This window comes from Oncorhynchus keta, chromosome 23, assembly GCF_023373465.1.
Source record: "Oncorhynchus keta strain PuntledgeMale-10-30-2019 chromosome 23, Oket_V2, whole genome shotgun sequence".
Classification (NCBI taxonomy): Eukaryota; Metazoa; Chordata; class Actinopteri; order Salmoniformes; family Salmonidae; genus Oncorhynchus; species Oncorhynchus keta.
Window position 1 is genome coordinate 28,807,497 of NC_068443.1, and position 26,629 is coordinate 28,834,125.

A 26,629-nucleotide genomic window follows, 5' to 3' on the forward strand; every position below is an offset into this window, starting at 1 on the left:
ATTTCCTTTAGTTTCAAATTAATTGTCACATCAATATGGCATTCTTGTGAGGCTTAATGAAGCCACCAGTGCAGACTCTTTGTTCATTGCACATTCAAAGTTTTATCTGCTCCAATTAAGGTTCATTACACCAAACTGGCTCCTGGTCACTTTTAATTCACTTTTTACCATCTTGTATAATTATGGTTTGCATTGAGGCTTTCTCCAGTGCTGTGTCTGCCTGCAATCTGCACAGGAGCATTTGGTGCTTTTCAAAGTCTGTCTGAAACCCTGGCTGTCTCTCCCAGTGCTTTCAAAATGAGGAGATCAGAGCATTTGAGATTTAGCTACTTGATGATATTAACTTTCCCTCGTTCACCTTCCACTAGCACTCATGTGACATATTGTAAGTGGATGAACTGCCTCCGGCTGCGGGATCCATGTGCACCCAAATTAAATTTCAGGTCCGCAGATTATTTCCGTGACCTTCTGACTTCCTGACTTCAGCGGAAAGGAAGCATCGTGAGTGGACGGTGGTAATTACGCAGCCTTCAAAGCATGCTGCTACGGAACTAATTCACAAACATCAAAACAGGGACTGCTGTGCATTTTGTTAGATACTGCAAGCATATCTTTAGATCCACATTCACAGGATACACTGTATTTATATTGATATGTAATGTGGTATCGTTATGATCATTTTCATTGTGGAGGGAAGAGTACATTTGAAATATGCCGTACATATTTAATCTTCTGAGTTCATTAATTGCTCACCTTGCTTTAGTCTACTATACATCACTACACATAAAATAAAATCCATAAATAGTAGTTCATTCTTACATGTTCTATGTTTGAGCTGCTTTTGAAAGCAAAAGTCGAATTCGAAAACATTATTGGCATTGTTAAATTCGATTTTCATAATCGCAAGCAAGGACTGATGGTTTGGTTAGCTAATCTAGCACGTCTGTTTGTTTGGTTACCTTTGCAACTACAGTCGCTATCTAGTAAACTTGCTATTTCTAGCAGAAATGTGTTAAATTATAGTCATTGTATAGAAGGGATAATCAACTCGTGGCTCAAAAGTTCCCTGGAAAAAAAGAATGCAACTCCGTGGAAGTGAAGTTCTACTCGGCTACCGTGTCATGGAACACACCTTCCACATCGTTTATTATTAACCTATTTTATACATGAGATAAAAACCCATGACACAACTCATACATTACCTGAAGGTAGCTTTGAGGATCTGACCAGAGATGATTTCTTTGGTATGGTTGTTGTAGCCATAGAAGAGGTCCCCGAAAACGGTTTGGTTGGCTGGGACGTCAGCTGTTTCCCCACAGTCCAGTCCCTCAGTACAGGCTTCAGACAAGGGCTGGCAGGAACGACCATCTTGACCTCTCTTGTAATCCTCAATACAGCTACAATGGCAACCAGAAAAAACAATGGTAGCAGTGTGAGCTGAGCGTTTATTAATGTGTTCTTACATTATATTAAAATAGATTGTTTTATCTAGATTAAACATGTAGCTTCTAATACATATAGTCATATTCAGGGTTTAGAACAAATTATGTTTGAATTCAAGTCAATACTGGGATAAAAACTAGGTTGGTTTTGACTTCTACTTGATTTGATTGAGTAAGTTACTTTGTGACTGATTGAAGAGTGCATGAAATTCCTTTTTAACATTATGTAAACATCACTTTAGCTAGCTATGAGGATTATTTCTTTATTTTACTTGTGTTCATGGTTCACAAGTTACTTAGAAGTGCACCTCTTTATGACAGAGTTCAAGGGGACACACAAAATAGGCCTCACGATTCTAGTGTGCTGATCAATTCGATGTTTGTTCTATTGTGCTATTAAATCAATTCATTGAACACAAACCCCCCCATTTCATTTTTCAAAAAGGAAATAATTCAAACAGTGTGAGTTTTCTCAAGAATCTTTCATATTGATGACATTTTGACATCCCAGTGTCTAGCGAGCTCTGTAAAATGTATCAAAAGGCAGTGCGAAAAACGGCCAGGGATTAAACTGAAAGAAGCTTTCTTCATGATGACATTGTTCTTTCCACAGGAATGTGTTACTAAAGAGGGTTAGATATGTCTTAATGCAGTCCTAATGCACATGACATACTGTATAAACTGGTTCACTTTCTCTGTCATATTATCATGTTTCATATGATAGTAAATGACACGTTTGCCACCTACAATCAGAAAGACTTCAGTAGTCAGGAGAAGACTTGACACAGACTAAAATAGAGGTCAAAAGATCCTTCTCTTTTAAGAGACAACCTCTCCAAGGGGAAGAGACTACTCACTCTGAGTGACTAACGCACTGCACAGCTGACATTTAAAATACTTACTGCTGCACTTTCTTGTCCTACTAAATCTTTGTCATGACAATGCCTGACAATCACCAGGAATCTACTGAGGTGAAAAAGAAGGACATACTAGTAATTTCATGGCATTGTTTAAATGTTCTACCATGTACAATTCAAATCCTTTTATACACTTTAGGATATGACAGTTCAGTGTCATGCAATGTCAGCTCAGTGCCACAGAGACAAGGCCATGGGCACATAGGGATTGCACAGTATGGGACCTGGTCAAAAGTACTGTACTATGAAGAGAATAGGGTGTCATTTGGGACAAATCCAAGTTCAGTAGTGCTCTCTCACCCGCAGAACATCTGTATGTTGTAGAGGGTGGGGTCATCCTCCAGGGGGGCGAGCTGTTGGAGGCACAGTTGTTCACAGCCTCCGTTGAAGCCATCAGAGCAATCGATGCCAATGTGGTGGTCGTAGCAGCCTGTGCCATCCTTCATAGGGCTCAGTCCCGGAGGGCACTACAAGTAGTGGGAATAAAGGATAAAGGATGTCCAGATTGTCAAAAACAATAGGGCTACAGATTAATCAAAATAATATGAGACGTGATCTGATTTTAGTTCACACAGAAATAAGTAGAGCTCAAACACATCCAGATCCCATGTGTGTGTACGAATGACAGAAAAGTGGGAAAGCAACATTTTTGCAAAACTTTTGGAAAAATCAAGGTAAAGGCTTTGATTACATTTTCCCAAATAACATTCCGTAAACTCTTTCACACCACAAAGGACGTGCTGCTAACCAAGATATATGAGGCACAAAGGTATAATAAATTCACAGAGGCCTGCAGAACTTCTACAACTCCACACCTGCATCCATAGTTACAAAGACTCCCCTGTGCCTCCCAAAGCATTTTTTTTTCAGAGGCCTGTGAAGCCAAATTCACATGATGTTCTCTGTAAGCCATTCCTTCAAAGGGGACTTTGATGGGATGATACTTAACAAGGCATCCCTGCCTGGAGAAAAGAGGGAACTGCTATGTTTGCCTTCAAGCAATAAGGAAGCATAAGTGACAATATATTTATTTATTTCCTCTTCAAAGTCTCCAGTGCCCATCGACCCTGGCATCATGACATCCTAACACTAGTCTGTGTTAGACCGGTTGAAAGAGTAACCCTGTGGGGAATTTAACCTGTTGCTTTTGTTTTTACAGGATCGTATGAGAAAAAGTTTGGACCTAACGCCAAGTCACAAATTATTTGATTATGAACAATATATTCAGACGTAAAGATTTTCCAGACTGTTGCAGTAGGCTATGTTTGAAGCGAAGCTCTATGTGGATGGATCATACATACTGCATGATAACCTAGCATGAGAGGAAATTAACAGCCATGAAATAAATATATTTTTTCACCATAGGGATGAGCGGAAAAACATTAAATATGAATTGTAACTTCATCAGTTGAGTCAGACAGCTGCACTGAAAATCCACAATTGTCCTACATCATATTTATGTAAGATTTCAGATTGTGCACCTGTAAATGTGGTTTATGTCCCCCCCCCCCTCATTTCATACATACACTAAGGCTGGGATTCAATCCGACCGCAGTTTGTCAACAATTAGGCTTAAAAAGGCAATGTTTCAGTGTTCGCGAGGATCTGATTCATGGTAACACTGCATGTCAGCTCTGTCCGACATGCAAAATGACCTTTAAAAGCCGTATTGTCTACAACCTGCGCGAGGGTTAAATCCCTTCCTAGATCATGATGACCCATCTCTCCACTGACAACAGTGTAGAGGACAGGTACAGTACAGTATATTGCTTTTTGAAGCCTAAGACTTGTGTTGTTATACAAAGAGGTCTGGTTGGCCCTCATACACAATTGTTTAACCATTGGGCTAATGGACATGGTAGTTGATAAAGTATCAATGGCCAGTGAGGCACATGTAGTAACAGGAGTACCTCGCCTCTCTCTGGACTCATTGTTATTGATTTGTTGCATGGCTATGAGCACTATGACAACTGATTTATCACCTGTAATGTAAAGATCATGGTACAGTGAATCTCCTAACTCATCTGTAGCAGAGACTCCTTCAATCACTGTGCCTCTTTGCAATCGATGGGAATGGGGAAGTGTGTCGTGTGTCAAAGGGATGTCAGAAGGGAGGAAAGAATGTATTGATAGTTCTTGCTTGTGAACCCTGCATGTCTCTCCTTAGAGTGTTGTAATAGGCCTCCGTTCAATGACATGCAGAATTAGGAACACTCAGGAGCATTTCCCCAATGTCCAAAGAATGGTGATCATTAAAGACGTGCTTTAATGATTTTTCATACAGTAAGTTATCTATTGATAACAATGCAAATATTAAGTGTACCACTTTAAGAACATTTTAGAAATTGACAATGCATGATTGAGTGAATCATATGATGTAAAGTCATTCAGATAATGCGACACATGGCAAAAGTCTAAAGCTCCATCCCTCCATGGTAGAAACATTAGATAATGTCAACAAAAATTATTCTTTCATTTTAGATTTTTTTTTTTTCCTCTCTCTTTTTTTGTGTTGCTTGGTCAAATAACAAACTCATGTTTCACCACAAAACAAACAACATCCTTTACCGGCAGTTTAAAGGGCAATGAAGCCCTTTTTCTACTTCTCCAGAGTCAAATGAACTCGTGGATACCATTTTATGTCTCTGCATCCAGTATGAAGGAAGTAAGAGTTAGTTTTGTGAGCCAATGTTAACTAGCATTAGTGCAATGAATGAAAGTCTATGGTATCTACTAGCATTCTCGCAGTTACCATAGATTTCCAGTCATTGTGGTAACACTAGATAGCAATTGCATTAACGCTAGTTAGCAACTTCCTTCAAACTGCACGCAGATACATAAAAATGGTATCCACAAGTTCATCTCACTCTGGGGAAGTAGAAAAAGGGCTTCATTGCCAAAATACTGAAATATTCCCATAAGGAAACGAGACAGTACTGTATATGATGGCACTGTACAGGCTTGTGAAGCTTTTGTATTTAGGCTAAACTGGAAAAACCCTTGAACCACTTTGCCTTTTAATCTTATTTTCTAATGGAGATACATTCCTCCTGCTTACTTCCAGCTTATGGGAATCAGCCATGTGGTATTGCTACTGTGCATAGCAAGTTGGATAAGCTATGCCATTTCCAAATTTGCCAAATAGACAGATTGGAGAGAGTGGAGATTGAAAACTTATCCAGCCAGCAGAGTTTTCTACACTGGCAAGGAAGATAGATTTGGTTTCAAATGCCATCATTGAGGTTATCAAGGCATATCAGGTAGTATTAAGAGTTACAAAAGTATCCAGAGTGCAATGATATAACAGCCCCTTGGGAATATAATTTGAATTGTTGTAAACTTTGTAACAAGTATACAAAGATTCTATAACGCTCTCCTCTAAATCAAACATATTGACACCCCTACAGTAGTTACTAGTTCTTACCTTTTTCACAATGTCAGAACCAAAATCGGAACCAATTTCTTGGGGGGGGTTTGATTCTAAATATTTTTTACTAACATCTTCCACGGTCCTAGCAAGTGTGAAAAGGTCATATTTCAGAGGTAGCTTTAGAGATTACAGTGGTGCATTAACATGCTGTGGCATCTGTCCACAGCTGTGGCGGTACATTAGATTTTTCCAAAGAGGATGGAGTACCTTAAATCCACCCAGTGATCCTTAGAGGAAAACATCAGTAGTGGCAGGCTGCTGACCACCCGCTCCTCTTCAGGAGTATGCTCATAGAATACCTCAGCCAAGTATCGACTCAGCTCAGAACCGCTTAGTGCCCAAAATGTGATCCAAGACAGAACAAATTCAGCTGAATGTGGACTGCGTCGATATACATCTGCTACGTCAAAGTGACAAAGTGCATCAACTAGCAACACATGTGAAGCACGTTGAGCATGTTAAGGTGCGTGTCACAATTGAGCATTCTGTTAAATGTGAGGTATATCTATATATTTCTCTGGGGGGGAAGTACATATGACTCCCAAACTGCACACCTCATTTTTAAAATGAACATTTGACAACATTGATGAAGTTCAGTAGAAGTGCAGGCCAGTAGTATTGAAGCCACGTGAGAAACTGTCTTCACCCATGGAATATCCCCATGGAGTGTCCATATCACAATGACAGCGTTAAATTGAGACATTGGGGAACTTTTCCACCCGGGATATACTTAGTGCAGGGAGTCTGTAAGTGTGTGATAGCAGTCCTAATGTCTGAATCATGTAAATACTAAGGTCTCCTCTGTCGGTACACATCTCACACCACAGGCTGACAAGCTATGTTTGGACAGGGCCCAATTTGTTCTGGTGGCTGGACAGACAGTCTCACGTTTCCCCTGTTCTAGCAAGAGGAGACAAGAGCTAATTAATCACATAATCATTTGGTGATTATTAGACTTTACTTCCAAACGACTGCACCCTCTCTCCCCAGGAGTGCCATACATCAGCCAGACAGAGGGGGTCAGGAGGCATCGGCTCATGCTAGGAGAGATATTAAACACGACGAGACTGGCAGCATGGACTCAGACAAGGTGTTAATTTATAAGTGGAATCGGGGTCTGAGTCCCAGACAGTTACCAGTATGATTAGACGGACGAAAGTATAATTTATATAACTCGTCACAAGGTAATTACAAAACACCAAGATATCTATGCAACAGATGGCAGCAACCTGGATATCTTGCTGTAACAAGAGCTGACGCTTAGTAAGAACTGGTAGGACATTAAAAAAAAGGCAAAGATTAATTCCTTATTGCGGATTTCAGTGCATGTTGCCCATGATTTAAAACTTGTAAATGTGTTTATGAATGATATGTCCATATTAAACCTTAAATTACCATAAACCATAAATCCAGAGCTTCCGGTTGGTCTGGGTGAGACAGAAAAGAATCTATATCACAATAATTGAAACAGTTCCGCCAAAACAGCATGAGGTATACTAGTAAATGTTTAGAAATAAATACTAACATGATGGATATCTATTATTATCGGTTGCTAAAAAGACAAGGGCTTTTGTTTCATTACTTAGAAAACCAGAATGAAAATAAGATGCTTATTTGATGATTGAATGTATTTTGCAGTTTGCGTAAACTGGGGGCAAAGGTCTACAGTCGCTATTTCACAAAGCTCATGCTTGTTAAGAACTGCTGTCTACTTCAGAGCTCAATAGAGCTCCTGACATCATTCAATTCTATATAATAATTATTTCCATTGCATAAGACATTGATCTGTTGTTTGACCTCTGATATATTGCAATACTCTCCGCTGTGTTTAAAAGTCAAACCTATTCAATATTTTGTCAGAAATCTATATATTTAGTCGTGACTTTTAGATACTGGAAACCACCGATAGGTCAAAAGTATTGTACATCTCTACCGTATAGAGTGCAATGTCAGTGAGTGCACAGGCTGTTAGTTGTGAACTCTGTGACAGCTACATTCACCAAGGTCTGACCACCAGCACCATTAGAGCCGAAGGGAAATGCTCTCAAACGGGCAATAAATTGTTTGCGTAATCGAACTGCTTGGCAAGGAAATACAATTTTGTTGTGCAGCAGGCTTGTGGCATTAACAAGACCAAAAGATACAAATGAGGTGATTTTATATGCATGTCTTTCTGAATTAACAGCAAGCCAAGTCAGGCCTAACAACCAGGAATCTTAATTGCAATGGTGCAGGAAAGGGATGTATTTTCAGATTATGCTAGGGACCCCAGGCTATGAAGGAACACTTACATTGATATCCAAGTATGGCCTCTGTGCTCAAATTGCAATTGTAACTGTGACAGATACGTCACATATGAATGTTTGTTGTTGATTAAAATAATTGTGTCTGCTCATATATAATTAACATTCAAGCGTGAAATATAGTTTCCTGCAAAAACATCTTGGTCAAAACTGGTTTAGACATTTCGTACAGCCCACTGCTGAGTTTGAGAATGGGATTGGTCTTGGTGGCTATGTCAAACAAATGGTTTGAGACAAGTCTGACCGTTCTTATAACCAATGGATTTTGACAGCTACGTTTTGAAAAGTAATGCAAGTGTGATATTATCAATACAGTGCAGACATTTGGAACTGAAATGCATAGAAAATGTGCCTTAGCTCTGGTATATCATGCCCTTTATACTCATACCCATATACAGGTTGAAAATGGCAGATTTGGGCACTGATAAACTCCTAAATTGGAACGTAATGGCTATACAGCAACATACTACGTTAGAGATCTGTCTCTGCGCTTCACAGCACTGTATGGATTTTGACTGACAGCTATTCTGAAATTGAGCACCTCGCGCGACAAGAAATTGCCCTGATACCTCCCGCTAATTGGGCAACTTTTGCAAACGAGTGAGGGAAATGCCGTCTCATATTTTGAAAGATGAGACGTTGAGGATTATAATAAATACCAATTTGATGTCATACAAGTAAGCCAATTGTGCACTTCACGATGTGCACTCATATCATAAAACCCATGTCATATACAGTGTCAACGTTTATGATCACTATGTTTGATGTACAGTTTACAAGATGACCTGGCGTCAAACCCCTAGGTTGTTCTGAACAGAATGAGCCAGTTTGTCTATTGAAAAGAGAATTCACCGTGGCACACACCACTGAACGACTCCTTTCTATGCGCACCAAAATTATGATCTGTTTCCCAGAATTGATTTGTGAATGCCTAACACTGTAATATTGTATTATAACTCTTCTAGTCATGTTGGCAATAGATGCCCAAATGATGTCCACCTGACCTAGATTGCAATTTATAATGGACTGTTTTTAGATTACTGTTGTTTTTTTACACAATTGTGTGATTGCGGGGTTGTGTCCCAAACAAAATAACAAGTGTGCTTGCTCCAGTTCCTCAACGGCACAGCTAGGAGAGCTCAGAAAACTACCTTATCGTTGAAGACTCTTCTTTGAGTCATAAAAGTTCATTGAAATTACTGAGGAACATAAAATGAACATTGTAATGTTTGGATTCAGTATTGTGTCAGGTGAACCTTTGGTCTGATCATTTCCCCATAATCTGCAAACTATTCCCGTTCAGCGACTCCTGTGGCGGGCCAGGAGCAGTGCACGCTGACACGGTCGCCAGCTGTACGGTGTTTCCTCCGACACATTGATGCAGCTGGCTTCCGGTTTAAGTGGGCATTGTGTCAAGAAGCAGTGCGGCTTAGTTGGGTTGTGTTTCGGAGGACGCACGGCTCTCGACCTTCGCCTCTCCCGGGTCCGTACGGGAGTTGCAGTGATGAGACAAGACTGTAACTACCAATTGATTACCACGAAATTGGGGAGAAAAAGGGGTAAAATAAAAATATATATACTGGAAGAATATTGGGAAAATGTAAATCAAGAAATTAGATTAGCATTTGAGTAATATTTTATACATTCGAAAAGTTTCTCTTTCAATCAAATGTTAGAGGGAGTCATCTGAGAAAGTAATCTGATCAGAAATGCTGGATCACAAACAGTACCTACCCAAGTACACCTTAAACTAATGTCTTGACTGTATTGCAGTACTTGAACAGAAATTAACTCGCTTGAAAGACTGTTCGTTGACAGCCTGAGCTTTTCGGATCAGGTGACAAATAATGTGCTGCAAAGAAGAGTGATACACAATTGGAGCACACCTTTTTAATAGGAAGTAGGAACCATTGGCAGATGTTGAATGTATTAAAACGTGCATGGTTCATTTCATGGCCGCTATTCAGAAATAAAGAAAGACGGTTCTGAGAGGAGGGCCATCCCCAGGCAGTACAGTGACTCACTCACCACACATCCACTGGAATCAAGCTTGCGGTCAGAGATGCAGCGGAAGTTTCGGCTACAACCACCGTTGTCCTTTGAGCAGTCACGCACTGGGCCAAACGAGTCCAGTAAAACCTCCAGACTGTCAAACGATGAGGAGATCATCAGCTCTTCTCTGGCAAAATAAAACAAACATAAACATTATAATCATCCCCCTCAGCACAGCACTAAATCATTACGTTCCCTAGCAATCAAATGGCTTATTGTCTGTTGATTGAAAATGGGTCCATTGTAGTCCTTCACAGAGATGAGAGAAAAGATCTTGCACTCTTTCACTTTTGCAGAAACTTGTTACATCACCAGATTAAGAGTGTGTGCCTAGCAATGAATGAACAGAGCCTGCGGGATTGTTTCTTTGACCTTGGTTTGCCCTCCATATCCAAATGCATCTTTTAATTTGTTCATTTTATGATGAAATTCGTTCAGTCAGAGGCAGGGCCTGAGATTCAAAGCAACCCTGCTTTACAAAGGGCCTGAGACATGTTTCATAAAAAGCACGTTATTTACGGTATGTCCTTTATTGCTATAATCTTTCTCCAAGCCATCTGTTTTGTTTCTTATGTGAAATATTTCAGACATGCAAGGTCAAATATTAGAGATCATCACATTGACATATGAATAAAAAAGTGTTGATGAAGAACAAAGCTTGGACATTCCATTCTTCTTTTCAAGATGCTAAATTACTATGCTACTGACGTGGAATATCTATGATAAACGGAGTACTTTTATAATAACCCTGCCATGAACCTTGCCTAAGGAAAGGAAAGAATGGCCTCTCTTGTTTTGCAAATAGTATTTCTTTGCTCCCTCACCCACTCCCAGAATGCTTGCTCGGAGATTGCCTGAAACAAATATATTTGATATTTCATTAACTTTCAGAGTCACTGATTTTATCAAACTAGCCAATTTTATTTTATAATTGACTGTGGGTATTGTCTTCATACATTTATGGAGAGCAAATCAACAGGTCACAAAGATAATGATGTATTTGAAAGAATTATGGAGGGTTTAATTGTTATATTGAACTTAGGCTACCTTTATGATGAATTCATTATTTTGTATTAAGTACACAAAATATCTGTATGTGATCTCTCCCACAGTTCCACAATTCCCAGGCTGCTTGTTTGATTGAATCCAGACTTTACATTTGTGGTATTCAATAGATATCACTGTACATTTTAACTTGAACACTTTCTTCATAGAAAGATGAGACCATTTACCCTAACCTTCAATTATAGATATGATTAACAAGAACATTTAAAGGCACAGTGCAGTCAAAAATCTAATTTTCCTTTGTTTTGTATCATATCGTACAACAGCTGATGAAACTTAAAAGTGTCAAAGTGTGAAAACATTTGATCAGAGTTATTTCCTGACAGTTACAATCTACACACAATCTTCTAATCAGCAGGTTTGCATGGGTGGGAGTTTCAGCTTTCCATGGTGACACCAACATTCAGTAAATTGGTTAATAGACCACTAACAAAGAGACATCCAAACTGCTCTGCTAATAATAGATCATTTTCAGTTTCCCCCTCCCCACTCAGACCACTAACAGACAGTCTGAAATAAAATTCTTGCTTGAAAAATATTTTGTGTTAAAAGTGATTTTTGCCCATTTTAATGGAAATCAGTAAGCTACATAACTGTTACCTAGAAAGTATTTGATATTGATATAAACAAGGTTGCATTGGGCCTTTAAGCAAAGGGAAAGTCATATCTGCTAATAATTCAAAAAAGGCACAATGAAGAGGCATTCATTCAGGCCATTAGCCGTTGGAAAAATACAGGCTGCCTAATTGCTTCTCTTTACCCTGTAATTTGCCTTCCATTATACTTTATGGTTGAGTCAGTTTAAATGGAATGACACACTGTATGTTGTGAGGATTTTGATTCCAAGTCTGCAGATCACTCTACTTATCCATGAATAGCTAGCTCTACATGGTTTAACTTTTATTTTGATGCGCTGACCAACTGTGTCTTCACTGACATTTTCTACCTCTCCCTGTCTGAGTCTGTAATACCAACATGTTTCAATGACTACTGACCCATAGCACTCACATCTGTAGCCATGAAATGCTTTAAAATACTGGTAATGACTCACATCAACACCATTATCCCAGAAACCCTAGACCCACTCCAATTTGCATACTGCACCAACAGATCCACAGATTATGCAATCTCTATTGCACTCCACACTGCCCTTTCACACCTGGACAAAAGGAACACATATGTGAGAATGTTATTCATTGACTATAGCTCAGTGTTCCACACCATAGTGCCCTCAAAGCTCATCACTAAGCTAAGGACCCTGGGACTAAACACCTCCCTCTCAAACTGGATCCTGAACTTTCTGACAGGCCACCCTCAGGTGGTAACGGTAGGTAACAACACATCCACCACGCTGATCCTCAACACAGGGGCCCCTCAGGGGTGTGTGCTCAGTCCCCTCCTGTACTCCCTGTTCACTCATGACTGTACAGCCAGGCATGACTCCAACGCCATCATTAAGTTTGCTGATGACACAACAGTGGTAGGCCTGATCACTGACAACGATGAGACAGTCTATAGGGAGGAGATCAGAGACCTGACCGTGTGGTGCAGGGACAACAACCTCTACCTCAACGTGATCAAGACAAAGGAGATGATTGTGGACTACAGAAAAAGGAGGACTGAGCACACCCCCATTCTCATGTAGTGGAGCAGGTTGAGAGCTTCAAGTTCCTTAGCGTCCACATCACCAACAAGCTAAAATGGTCCAAGCACTCCAAGACAAAAGATTTGGCATGGGTCCTCAGACCCTCAAAAGGTTCCACAGCAGCACCATCGAGAGCATCCTGACGGGTTACATCACTTCCTGGTATGGCAACTGCTCGGCCTCCGACCACAAGGCACTACAGAAGGTAGTGCGTATGGCCCAGTACATAACTGGGGTGGACCTCGATACAAGGCGGTGTCAGAGGAAGGCCCTAAAAATTGTCAACGACTCCAGTCACCTTAGTCATAGACTGTCCTCTCTGCTACTGCACGGCAAGCGGTACCGGAGCGCCAAGTCTAGGTCCAAAAGGCTTCTAAACAGCTTCTACCCCCAAGCCATATGACTCCTGAACAGCTAATCAAAATGGCTGCCCAGACTATTTGCATTGAACCCCCCCTCTTTTATGCTGCTGCTACTCTCTGTCATCATCTATGCATAGTCACTTTAATAACTCTACCTACATGTACATATTACCTCAATTACCTCGACACCAGTGCCCCCGCACATTGACTCTGTACCGGTACACCCTGTATATAGCCCCGCTATTGTTGTTTACTGCTGCTCTTTAATTATTTGTTTTTCTTTGCTCTTACTTTTTGGGGGGTATTTTCTTAAAACTGCATTGTTGGTTAAGGGCTTGTAGGAAAGCATTTCACTGTAAGGAGAAATTATAGATAAAACGTTGGACGTAAACGTTACACAACAAGTAGGAAAATCACAAATTCAACAATGAGCGGTTTGGAAGGAATCAGGGGCTAACTGCAAGCGTCGCAAAGCAATCACTAGTTTGCTTCCCCTGCCTGCTATTTGGTGGAGAAGGTGTGTGGTCCAGGTCTGGGTTTAAGGATTTAAAACATCTGTCTGAAAGGGTCTCTTGTACAAGCATAAAAGTATAAACATTCATCCACAACACCATGGGCCAGAAAATGTAGAATTGGCCATGCTGTCAATCCAGTATGACTTCTGCTGCATTCAAAACATCTGGAAACTCGGAATTGGAAAATCACAGACTTCAGTGCTTTCAAGATAACTGGAAACTGAAAAAAAACAAGCTTCGACAGGGAAAATAAGTTTTGAACGGTAATCCAACTGGGAATTACAAGTCGGGAACTAGGGTCTCTTTCTAGAGCTCCGACTGAAGTTCAGGAATTGACCTCGTTTTTTTCCCTTCGAGTTCCCAGTTGTCTTGGAAGCATCATAAATCCAGAGAATGTCAGATTTTGATGACAAAGGTTGCCCACAAGAAGGACCGCCACTCAACCCGCGCCATATGGAGTTTGTCCCCTCTTTGCTGCTTGATAACAGCCTCCACTCTTCTGGGAAGGATTTCACTAGAATTTAGAACATTGTGGCGGGGACTTGCTTCCATTCAGCTACAAGGGCATTACTGAGGTCGGCCACTATTCATCCCAAATGTGTTCGATGGGGGCATTGTCATTCTGAAACAGGAAAGGACCTTCCCCAAACTGTTGCCACACATTTGGAAGCACAGAAGGTTATTGCATGCTGTTGCATTAAGATTTCCCTTCACTGGAACTAAGGGGTCTAGCCCGAACCATGAAAAACACCCCCACACCATTAGTCCTCCTCCACCAAACTTTACAGTTGGCACTATGCATTCGGGCAGGTAATGTTCTCCTGGCATCTGCTGAACAGATTAATCTGTCGGATTGCCAGATGGTGAAGCGTGATTCATCATTACAAAGAACGATTTTCCATTCCTCCAGATTCCAAGGGTGGCCAGCTTTACACCACTTCAGCCGACTCTTGGAATTGCACATGGTGATCTTAAGCTTGTGTGCAGCTGCTCGCCCATGGAAACCTATTTCATGAAGAGCCCGATGAAGAGGTCTTTAGCAACCGATGACAGGCGATATGTACGCGCAATGCGCTTCAGCACTCGGTAGTCCCGCTCTGTGAGCTTGTGTGGCCTACCACTTTGCGGCTGAGCCGTTGTTGCTCCAAAATGCTTCCACATCACAATAACAGCACTTACAGTTGGCCGGGGCAGCTCTAGCAGGGCAGAAATCTGATGAACTGACTTGTTGGAAAGGTGGTATCCTATCACTTTGCCACGTTGAAAGTCACTGAGTTCTTCAGTAAGGCCATTCTACTGCCAATGTTGGTCTATCCACATACGTTTGTAAATATAGTATATGTTTTGTATGCTACTGCATAAATGATGTAATATGCCAGGGTGATATGTATACTGTAGCTAAGAAAGTAATACTAAGAGTATGTTGTGTAAGTAAGCTGTTAATAGCCCATGTGTCTCAACCTTAGAGTGTGGTTCCTCTCCCCCTCAGAACAACGCTTACTGTTCTGACTTGGTGGTGCACACGTAGCCTACAGTCTGTTTTAGAGAAATGTCATCATCAAATATTGAGCTTTCATTGTCTGCTTTTATGCCCCCGTTATTTATCCTAGGGTTCTGACTTGGTGTACAGGAAGAATATTGTAAGAACGTCCCACTACGTAAGTCTTAGCTCACTCATTAATGTATTTATTGAATTAACGGCTAGCCTCTTATTCACTAATTGTTCCCTTATGCCATAGTTTGTACATCTCAATTGTTATATTGCTTATATAGATATATCTCATTAGTATCTTATTCATAATTTTAGAGAATGTTGGAATGATGCATTTCATTGTTTTGTTTACTTACTTGTATTACAATTAGCTTATGTGCTTTTCTTCATGAGGAGGGGATACTATATAATGTTGTTGGGTCCATAACCATGTTTGCCAGTGAAAGTCTCTTCCCATTCAAATATTTTTTTTCTACATAAAGTTCAGTAATAGACCCATGTAATTCCAGTTGATATTGCAAGGGTTGTTTTGTCTGCGAAATGCATTGTCTGTGCATTGGAATTTTGTCTATAAAAGTGGATGCTTGTGATTCCATTTTCCATCCTTTTTAGACCACATAGGCCTAAAATACTTCAATTGGTAGGCTAACTGCGTCTCTCTCTCTCTGTGTGTGGTAACTTAAAGAAGAGTAACGTTAAGGCATCGACATCTTGCTGAATTTATCTGAATTTATGTCTGTCCATTTTCAAAGCTGAACGAATAGGCCTACCTCGCCGCAGATCGTTTGCTTGCACTTACTTATACAGTACTTAGAGCTAAGTGTTAATGATATAAGAACAAACATTATGAATTTACTGTTTGCGCATGGTTCAAAAGTTAAAATTCATGACAGCATTCGTTATTATTGAAGGAAAATTCTTATTGACTTACACAAATCCACAAGTCAGCCATATCAGATATTATTTTTTAAAAAGGGGGTAAATGAGGCTGAATGAACTCTTTCGCTGCCAGACGAGGCCCCGCCGATAGCCAAGTGTAGCGGTGGTGGTGTCACTCCATGGTACTGAAAGCAAAGCTCCGCAGTCAGGACAGCTTTATGTAGGCCCTAACAGTTTGTGGGCACCGTTGGTCACCATTTTAGTGCAATCAATGTATTGTTTAGTGTTTTGTTGTGTAGCGACTTGCTGGCATGCATCTAAAAAACATTGGTTGAGTTTGCCCCACCATGATTTACATGCTAAAATCGCTACAGATAACAATACACAACAAAATACAATATACACGTTAAACTACACAACGTGCCACAAAATGCTGCAGTAGCCTGCAAGGTGTGCCACAGAATGACGCAACTTTTAAAGGAAGGAACCACTGTACACATTAAAATACATGATTTGAAATACAATCATAAAACATATACACATTCTTCAGTAAAACAAACAAAACTTTCCTCTTATTTCTGTTGCTAAATAGCAGGTATTACCAAACCGGGGAACGCATACCGCAATGCCGTCGGGGGTACACCCCAAAAAAATGTGATTCACAAAAATGTGCTTCACAAATGTGATTCACATTTTTTAAATCGTTTTTTCGTCACATTTTCAAATAGTACATTTATATTTTCCAACGGGGCTATACATAGATTTTCTCGCCTGAGTAGCCTCATTTCACCTTCAAAAATAAAATGTAACCCAATAGTGTTCAGCGAAATAACAACACAATGTCAAATACAGGTAGCCTGTTCAGATAATTAACATTCAGAACAGGCAAACCCCATACTATTGTGGAGGACTTAATTCTTCATGCTGCTGTGGATATGGCTGGGACAATGCTGGGGGAAAAGGCCCAAAAAACTATAGACAATGCCTTCATCCAACAACACTGTTTCACAACGCATCAGTGACATGGCAGGAGATGTTATGGAACAATTACTGCTTCGCATACAAGCCAGTGATTTATATGCGTTACAGCTGGATGAGTCAACAGAAGTGGCGAGCCTGGCACAGCTCCTGGTATATGTCCATTGTGTTTATGGGGTGTCAATTAAGTAAGAAATCCTCTTCTGCAAACCACTGGAAACCAGGACAATATGTGAAGATATGTTTAAAGTACTGGACAGCTTTGTGACATCAAATGGACTTTGGTGGTCAAGATGTGTTGTTATCTGTATTGATGGCGCAAAAGCCATGACAAGGAGACATACTGGCGTGGTAATGCACATGCAAGCAGTTGCTCTCTATGTCATTTGGGTACACTGCAGCATCCACCAAGAGGCTCTTGCTGCCAAGGGAATGCCTGACAGCTTGAAAGACGTTTGAGACTAGAGTGAAAATGGTTAACTTTGTTAAAGCAAGGCCCCTGAACTCTTGTGTATTTTCTGCATTATTCAAAGATATGGGCAGCAACCATGTAACACTTTTACAACATACATAAGTTATTGTTATCAAGGGGCAAAGTATTGACATGTTTTTTTCAAGGAAATAAGGCTCAGACACTTTTAGATCTTGGCCTTGTTTCCCAGTACCTTCGTAGTGTTAAGATCATCATTAGAACCATCTTAAAATGTATCTTTAGTAGCTGAGGTGTTTCCCAGAGCCTTTATTAGTAAAGTGTCTCTTAAAAACCTTTGCACATCTATGAGTGATCCCGACCACCCGTAGAGCAGCCAAAGTGCATCATTAATTAAGCTTTTTTTTTACCTCACAATAGATCATTTTAAAACAACTTATAAGTGTTTTGTGTGAATGATGATACAATAATATCTGTTTCATTTGGGTAATGTGACATTTAAAATATCAATTTGTAAAATGTCACTTTTTCCTCATTTTGTTGCGTTACAGTCTTATTCTAAAATGGATTAAATGTTTTTCCTTATCAATCTACACACAATACCTCATAATGACAAAGCGAAAACAGGTTTTTAGAAATGTTTGCAAATTTATTTTTTTTAAAGACCAAAAATACCGTATTTACATAGGTATTCAGACCCTTTGCTATAGACTCGAAATTGAGCTCAGGTGCATCCCGTTTCCATGAATCATCCTTGAGATGTTTCTACAACTTTATTGTAGAATTGTAGAGTTCACCTGTGGTAAATTGAATGGACATGATTTGGAAAGGCACACACATACCTGTCTATATAAGGTCCCACAGTTGACAGTGCATGTCAGAGCAAAAACAAAGCCAAGAGGTCAAAGGAATTGTCCATTGAGGCCTTGGTCAGGGAGGTGACCAAGAATCCGATGGTCACTCTGACAGAGCTCTAGAGTTCCTCTGTGGAGATGGGAGAACTTTCCAGAAGGACAATCGTCTCTGCAGCACTCCACCAATCAGGTCTTTATGGTAGAATAGCCAGATGAAAGCCACTCCTCAATAAAAGGCACATGACAGCCTGCTTGGGGGGTTGCCAAAAGGCACCCAAAGGACTCTCAGACCATGAGAAACAAGATTCTCTGGTCTGATGAAACCAAGGCACCGCTCATCACCTGGCCAATACCATCCCTACGATGAAGCAAGTGAGGATGTTTTTCAGTGGCAGGGACTGGGACACTAGTCAGGACAGAGGGAAAGATGAATGGAGCAAAGTACAGAGAGATCCTTGATGAAAACCTGCTCCAGAGCACTCAGGACCTCAGACGAAGGTTCACCTTTCAACAGGGCAATGACCCTAAGCACACAGCCAAGACAACGGACTGGCTTCGGGGTAAGTCTTTGAATTTCTTTGAGTGGCCCAGCTAGAGCTCGGACTTGAACCTGATCAAACATCTCTGGAGAGACTTGAAAATACCTGTGCAGTGATGCTCCCCATCCAACCTGACATAGTTTGAAAGGATCTGCAGAGAAAAATGGGAATAACTCCCCAAATACAGGTGTGTCAAGCTTGTTGCGTCCTACCAATTGGAAAACTCAAGGCTGTAATCGCTGCCAACGGTGCTTCAACAAAGAACTTAGTAAAGAACTTATGTAATTGTGATATTTCCGTTTTTTTATATACATTTGCAAAAATGATGAGGTATTATGTAGATTGATGAGGATTTTTTTTTAAAAATACATTTTATAATAAGACTATTACTGCACGTAACAACATGTGGAAAAAGTGAAGGGGCACTGTTAATGTTGTAATGTGCATATTCACATCAACCTGAGGCCGTTGCCGAATCTCACAATAATGGGGCTATCGTTAAAAATGCAGGCTCCCATGAGAGGAGATACTCAGATTGCTCGACCTTGTGTCTCCCTCAATCAGCAGATCAACCCGCTGCAACTTTTCACTGAGTGCTGAGGTGCAGCTTCTAACAGCCTGTGGGGAGTTCCCTCCAGGTCCTTGGGGATTACCGCTGCCTCCGAAAATGATTTTTTAATGAAAAACCTAAATGTGTGCAGGTGAGGGCTTGTTGCTGTATGTATTTGTAGACTAAAATACAATGATCTGAGACGGGCCATGCCAGTGTGAGGACTCCTAGACAGAGAGCTCCTGTACATTCTTTGTAATAATACATAATAATACAAAATGTATAGCATTTTTCTATATTGAACTATTGATTTAGCTTAATATTGTCTGAATAGTTTGAATGCAGCACAGTTTCAAGACTGAAGTTGGATGTTGGTTTTTGGCTAGCTAGCTAGCTAATATTAGCTGGCAAGCATGCAATGTTTTGAGTTGATTATGCCTATTGTCCGGAGGTTGAGGATGAAGAGAAGCACGTGTAGAGAGATAAAAGCTATAAGGATACTCCTGAAGTATTATTGAAGTGTGCTTTCTGGCACCTTGTGACTGCCGTAGCATAAACCAAGTGGGTGCTGCATTTTGGTAGTAGTGAATAGTAGCTAGCTACTAGTCCAGTGGCTAGTACGGAACTCTAACTTCATTTGACTAAGTCCTACTACGAAGCCACAGACAGCGTGGATGGCGAGACACCGTGATGACAATGTGCTGCCTGTCTGCTCCCGACTCTCCCCTTGACCTCCTCCTTCCTCCGCTGACCTCAATCAAGCCATGAACTTTCTCAATCTTTAGTCTCTTGACCGTCGATCTACTCATTAGGATTAATTATGTTGCTGTTTTAAATTGCTTGTTTTTTTGTTGTTGCTTTACAGTGCTTTGAGATTTCTTTATGTAATGAATAACTCTAGAAAAGTTGAATAAATTATTATTATTATATTGTGGTGCAGTGTGCTAAAGCACTGTGGAGGAAGGACAAACAGGGTTCAAATCTTCAAATCAATGATCATTACAAGACAAAAATGGTTTGTTTGTGGATTATTCCAATTTGTTTTCATTCATAAAAAATTGTTTGCAACTTGTATAGGCCTAAGCTACGTTTCAAATTAAATGTGGGTTATTAGTCATCTTTGCTTATGACAACTGGCATTGATTTCAGCACCAGGAAACTGGACAACTCCCCCAACGGGATCATGTTAAAAACCGAACACACCCTCAACAACGCTCTTAGCTGTCGCTCTTATAGGTTCACTCTACTTGCTCGTTTGGGAAACACTTAAAAAATTGGCACGTAAATAACAATTAATCTGGTACGATCATCGTAATGCTTAAATTCCATCGCATCTGGGAACAAGGCCCAGAGGCTTCTCTTCTTTGTGTTCCTGCCAGTGAGCAAGACGTGGCGATAAATGATTATCAAACAAGGCCTCAGAGGGATCCCACAGCTCCAAAGCTGAGTAAATCAGAAGCATCTAGAGGTGGTAGGTAGCTGCGGTGTGTGCTACCACCCTGGGGGCACCCAACTCGAGCATTCATCACATCATCAATCACAAGACATGGAGTTATTTACTCGGTTTTCAAAAAAAGATGCCAAATGATAAATATAATTTAAAAAATACAGGAAACAAGTAGTGTATAAAGTGATATAATATGGGAGAATCGTACACATTATGACAGTAAAAAGGTAGATGTACACACAGAAGGTGCACTAGGAGAAAGAGGACTGTGGTAGTCTACTGCAAGACTTAATGGATACACAGTATCGCAATTATATTCATTGTTTGTTTGACATGAGCAGTAATGTGTTTTTGATGTAGGCAGTCACGTATATTTGGCCTGTTGCACAAATGTGGAGCTGCTATAGGCTACATCATTAACTATTCTGATCTCAGCTGGAAAAAAAAGAGACTCCTAACTATTTCAGTGCTTCACAGAGAATAATTCAAATGTCTAAAGATTAATCAACTTCTGCAAAAGACAAATTAATCAAAGGATAATCTGCCCTTTTGCTAATGGTATTAAAGCTAAAAAATTCATCCTCCAACTAATCTAAAGCCCAGTTCCATGATCACTCAATAAAAGGTCTGCTTGGATGTACTGATGTGATTTTATCAATCGTTACTGATTTTGAAATTGTGTTGTTTGTGAATAATATGTCATTGATGAAATCAGGAGCTTGCAAATCTTGACTGTTCTCCCTGATATCAGAGCTTTCCTACACCAAATCATTCCCAGTTGGCCGCCTGAGAATGAACCTTCAACAGATGCATATTAAAACTGAAAAATATATAAAATAATTAAACAGGATAGGACATTCCATCAGGTTTAAAACAGTTACAAGCTGACTAAAACGAGAAGGTGGACATTTCATCTGATTAATCCCTAAAACGCTAATATACAGTATGCCATACCTGTGCCAGACTGAATTGCTAAAAACTAGAGACCCAAACATCATGCAGCTGTATAATCTCGTTTTTTATATCTGATGGTGTGAACCTATGTTACAAGAATATATGACATTTTCAAGTGAAGAATCCTAATAAAATACGTATCATTAAAAAACGATAGAAACAAATGTTTACCAAGAGCAACTAAGGCAGGCCAAGGACTCAGTTAAGACCATCTACTGGAAGGATTTCAAAACTCTGATACAAGGATATCTTTGAACTCAGCAAACGGTGGATGGGTGAAGCAAAACCTTTTCAACTGATTCATCAAGAGCAGCCAGGTGAAATTGCAATAAAAATGCCTTGCATACTCAGTGAATATATTTTGTGTTTCCCATATTTTAACAAAAGTACTTTTCTCCGAATGCCATTTGTCTAATGAAACTACCCACATTTAATTAATGCAATCAGGTTTATGGCTAAATAGCTTGAAAGCTGCATTTGTCGAAGTTTGTAAAAAATATTATTTTGGGTATGTTTTTTTCTGCACTTCAAAAAATATCTATGTGCAAAAGGAGTACATTTCCTTTGGAGGTATTATGAACCATTTACCAATTCAATGTTTTCTGGTATTACATTGCCAAATTAGTTTTGTTTTTGCTGCTCGCTTATTGATTTCTTGCTCAATTTTAGTGTTCCATTACTCTTTGAATCATGATCAATGAAACACTTGCAATGTCTGACATCAACCTTATAATGAGTGCTACATTCTCCAGAACAGCTAATTGGGAATCAAAAGGCTTTCGATACAGAGGATACTCAATGATGATTATAATGGAATGAAAATACTGGTATGGAGCCTCAAGATATTATTTTCTTCATAGCTAATATCATCAGTCCTTATAAAAAAGTACAGTATCTCATGAAACACATATGGAATAGTTGAATCTCTCACCTCACATCCACAGCATCTTCCATGACAGTCATATCAGTCTTGCACTTGGCTGATGGGTTGATTGCCAGCTCAGCAGGTGGAATGACAAAGCTTTTACTCAATGGTAACCACATCCCTTCCCCCAATGTGTATGTGAACCTATAAAGAGGAAGAATACAAGGATTTTGACATTGGAAACAAAGTGGGAAAAGTGCCGCAAAGTATATTTTGAAAGAACATTTCCCACTTTGTCAATTTCATTTAGTATTTTAAAAAACCTGGGGCTCCTACCACTTTGCTAATGCCTGTTTGTCTGAAATATGCAAATGTTACAACAGGTCTTCTGGTGCCTTGTTGAGCGGTACTGTAGCTCAGAATATCAGTGTGGGGAACATCTGTGCTTGCTTTACTACAGGGAAATACAATAAATCTAAAGGTTGCCTGCTGCCCATAGTAGCCTTGGAGACTTTGGATGCTTTCAGCATTTATATCTCTCTGGATAATCACAAGTGTATCCTCAGTTATCTTCAAAAACATTTTACACTCATTTAAACTAAAGGTTGATTGGGCTGAGGAGTAGCATGTGATGTTTTTTTCTGACACATCATCTATTACAAGAGTCTGGACCAAGTACTGTTTTCTAGGGGGATTCTTGATCTACCCTTGAACTTACTTCGGCATTGTTTACTATCCAGCATCAACTGGATAGTAAACAGGCTTCAACATGAATCTCAAAGTCAAACTGTTTATGTCACACCTGCATAAAGATGTACATAAAGAAGGTGTTCTTCTATTTGACACCAAATGCAGTTGTATAATTTCTTATATATTATGCATGCATCATCGTAGCACAAAACAAATTGACTTGTTGATTAAAATGGTTAATGGACATTTTTTGCAGACTTAACATATTTTGCATTTCACATTGTGGAATCTTTAAAAAATGCTAACTTAGCATAGGAAAAGGCCACCAGATCACTGCATGCATTACTAGTCACTTTAGGAAGGGAATGATTAAACCCACTGTAAGCGAGAGCTTTAATTATGTCCCTCCAATTACCTCCTCTGCTTCCAACTGTAGTGTTATATGAATCAACCCCTCTCAGTCCTACCATTTAATATCATGCACTGGATTCTTCCAGGTGATTATGGGCAGACAGGCAAGTCTATTACAACAGTATTATTATCCTATTATTTCCCTGGAAGTCATTGCTACAGGCCCATAAGACTCTCTCCTTATCCAGAGGAAATATGCATTTTCTTTGTGGTACAGTATGGGATGATGCCCATATGAAACTGCAGGCTATCAACGAGAAATCTCTTAAACAACAGAAGCTTGTGGAACAGTAGCAAGGAACACTCCTCACTGGAGTTCGTGAGCACAGGAATGAATCACAAGAGAAAACAACCTTTGAGGGTGAACCCCCTCCACCCATTCAGTGCAGGTGTATACAGTGATAGAAAGACTTGACCTGTGATACAAACCCAACCAGTTTCTTTTCTTGCTGTACTTGATCTAGTTTCTGCCCAAGCCCTGCCCTGGCACTGTGACAGCTTGCAAATGGATTCAACTAATCGAACTCTGACAAGTTACTTATCTAGATGCTAGACTCTTCACACGATTATAGATCCCCCATGTTATTTGAGATTGTTGACTGACTAGTGTGTATAGGATCTTATTTTGAATTAACATGCAAACAACATGTAAACAACAAATGTTTTTAATTTTAATTTTGTATTCTGTTCATGAGTGCAATACTGTTTTGTTGAATTGTAATACACGGATGGGTGACTTGGCAAACGGGCAGCCCCTAAAAACGTTAATTATGTGTGCACCATTTGAACATAAGAGTGTGAGTGGGGTTCAAAGAGGAGCCTGAGACATTTGAATTCCAATGGATGTTGGTGTAAAACGCTTGAGCACAAAGTTACTTTAAACCCGATGCTGAACAGAATATCGAGACAGGCCCCCTGAGCATTAACATTCCAAAGGGGAATCAAATGTATCAAAGAGCCTCATAGAGATGTTTGTATGATGGCTGCTCTCAATGACTAACAAAGACAGCGCTTACAACCATGAGAATAACTAAACCATCCCTGTGAAAATATTACTTGTGTCCCAAATGGCACCCTATTCCCGAAATAGTGCACTCCTTTTGACCAGTGCCCTATGGGCCATGGTCAAAAGCAGTGCACTATATAAGGAATAGGGTGCCATTTGGGATGTAAAACTGTTCGTTGTTGAGAGCAGTGTCAAGCAGCATAATCAGTATTGTTGTTGTGTCCTTGGCTTTTGAGGAGGCATCTAGATATTGTATATATACAAAACAGGAGGCATATCATTGATAAGGGTTTTCCCTCCCACGTCCCCAGTCTTTCTCTGTACTCAATTGTAAAATAAATTAGAAAACAACTGTGATGGTTTATATCATAGAATGCAAATGTTGACTTTCTATCGACCAAGAACATTGCGTGATATTTTACGAAACAGGCCTCAGCATTGCTGTAACAACAAATTCCAATTTTTTTCTGTGGTATCGTGAGATTGCATGTTTTTTTTATTTTTTAAATAGCACATTCCCATTAATTCCACAACAGAACAAGATAAATATAACATTTCAAAAGTATTACACATTTCATGCAAGGATCAAATGTACGTACACAAAAGTAATCAGACAAATTAGAACTAGAGAACTAAACTGAAACTCTGATTTCAGAGCTGGGTGTGCATGTAGTTAAACTATTAAAATTAGTTTTATGCCTTACACATAAAACAAAATCAATTGTATTACCCGATCAGGGAATGGTTTTTAAAGAACTAACAAATCCCATGACTTAAGATTATTCTCTTTGTAAACATACCCCATGTAGAGCTCAAATGGTACAAAATGAAATACTGCTTTTTTGTGAACATTACTTATTTATCATGTACAGAGTGATACAATTCCTTCATGCCGTTAAAAGAACAAGATAACTCAGCTTCAACTAAGACAAGATTGGAACTTTGGTGTTTTCTAATGAAACATCATATTTAAAAAAGTAGAAAGTATGTCCTGAAATGTTGTTAGACAAAATAGGAACCCAATCTTTTTTTTCTTATAGTGTCAAATCTACTCGATAAGCTTTCACTTCTTTCTATACCATCTTGAAAAGTGATAATCTCCCGTGTTGTGCAAAAGTAGTAGTATCAGCCATAATCAACTGAAAAAAACGTTTCATATTGTAAAGAAAAGTTACTGCTTTCCAACGGGTCAACTCAATTTCATGCTGTTTTAAAAAGGGTTACTTATTTTATATTTGACGTATTTAGATCCCCATTAGCCGACGCCATTGGCAAAAGCTAGTCTTTCTGGAGTCCGACACATAATGAAAAATACATTACAGACGAAATGTACTTAATTCATTTAAAAACATTAACATGTAGTGTGTGTGTGTGTGTGTGTGTGCGTGTGTGCATATCTATCAGTTACACATACTGTACATGTCAGAACATACACACAACAAGTAGGTCACATGGGGGAGAGGCATTGTGCCGTGAGGTGTGGCTATATTTGTTTTTTGAAACCAGGTTTGCTATTCACTTGCATTATATAAGATGGAAGGGAATTCCATGCACTCATGCTCTGTATAATACTGTACGTTTCCTTGAATTTGTTCTGGACCTGGGTACTGTGAAAAGACCCCTGGTGGCATGTCTGGTGGGGTAAGTGTGTGTGTCAGTGCTGTGTGTAATTTGACTATGCAAACAATTAGGAATTTCCAACACATTCATGTTTCTTAAAACAACATGAAGTGATGCTGTCAGTGACACAGTCAGTCAGTCTTTCCTCAACCCAAGAGAGACTGGCATGTATAGTATTAATAT

General features: G+C 39.7%; 1 protein-coding gene across 10 annotated transcripts in view; it reads right to left on the minus strand.

Moving 5' to 3' along the window:
• The window catches only part of LOC118402117 (astrotactin-1-like), a 243,218-nt gene that overhangs the window by 126,624 nt on the left and 89,965 nt on the right, over positions 1 to 26,629 (minus strand). For all 10 annotated transcript variants that reach the window (XM_035800041.2, XM_035800040.2, XM_035800037.2 and 7 more), the window contains 4 exons: positions 22,786 to 22,923; positions 10,121 to 10,271; positions 2,660 to 2,826; positions 1,203 to 1,397 (listed from right to left, as the gene is read on the minus strand). In XM_035800041.2, the coding sequence (XP_035655934.1) occupies positions 1,203 to 1,397; positions 2,660 to 2,826; positions 10,121 to 10,271; positions 22,786 to 22,923 (651 nt within the window). The remainder of the gene's footprint in view (positions 1 to 1,202; positions 1,398 to 2,659; positions 2,827 to 10,120; positions 10,272 to 22,785; positions 22,924 to 26,629) is intronic.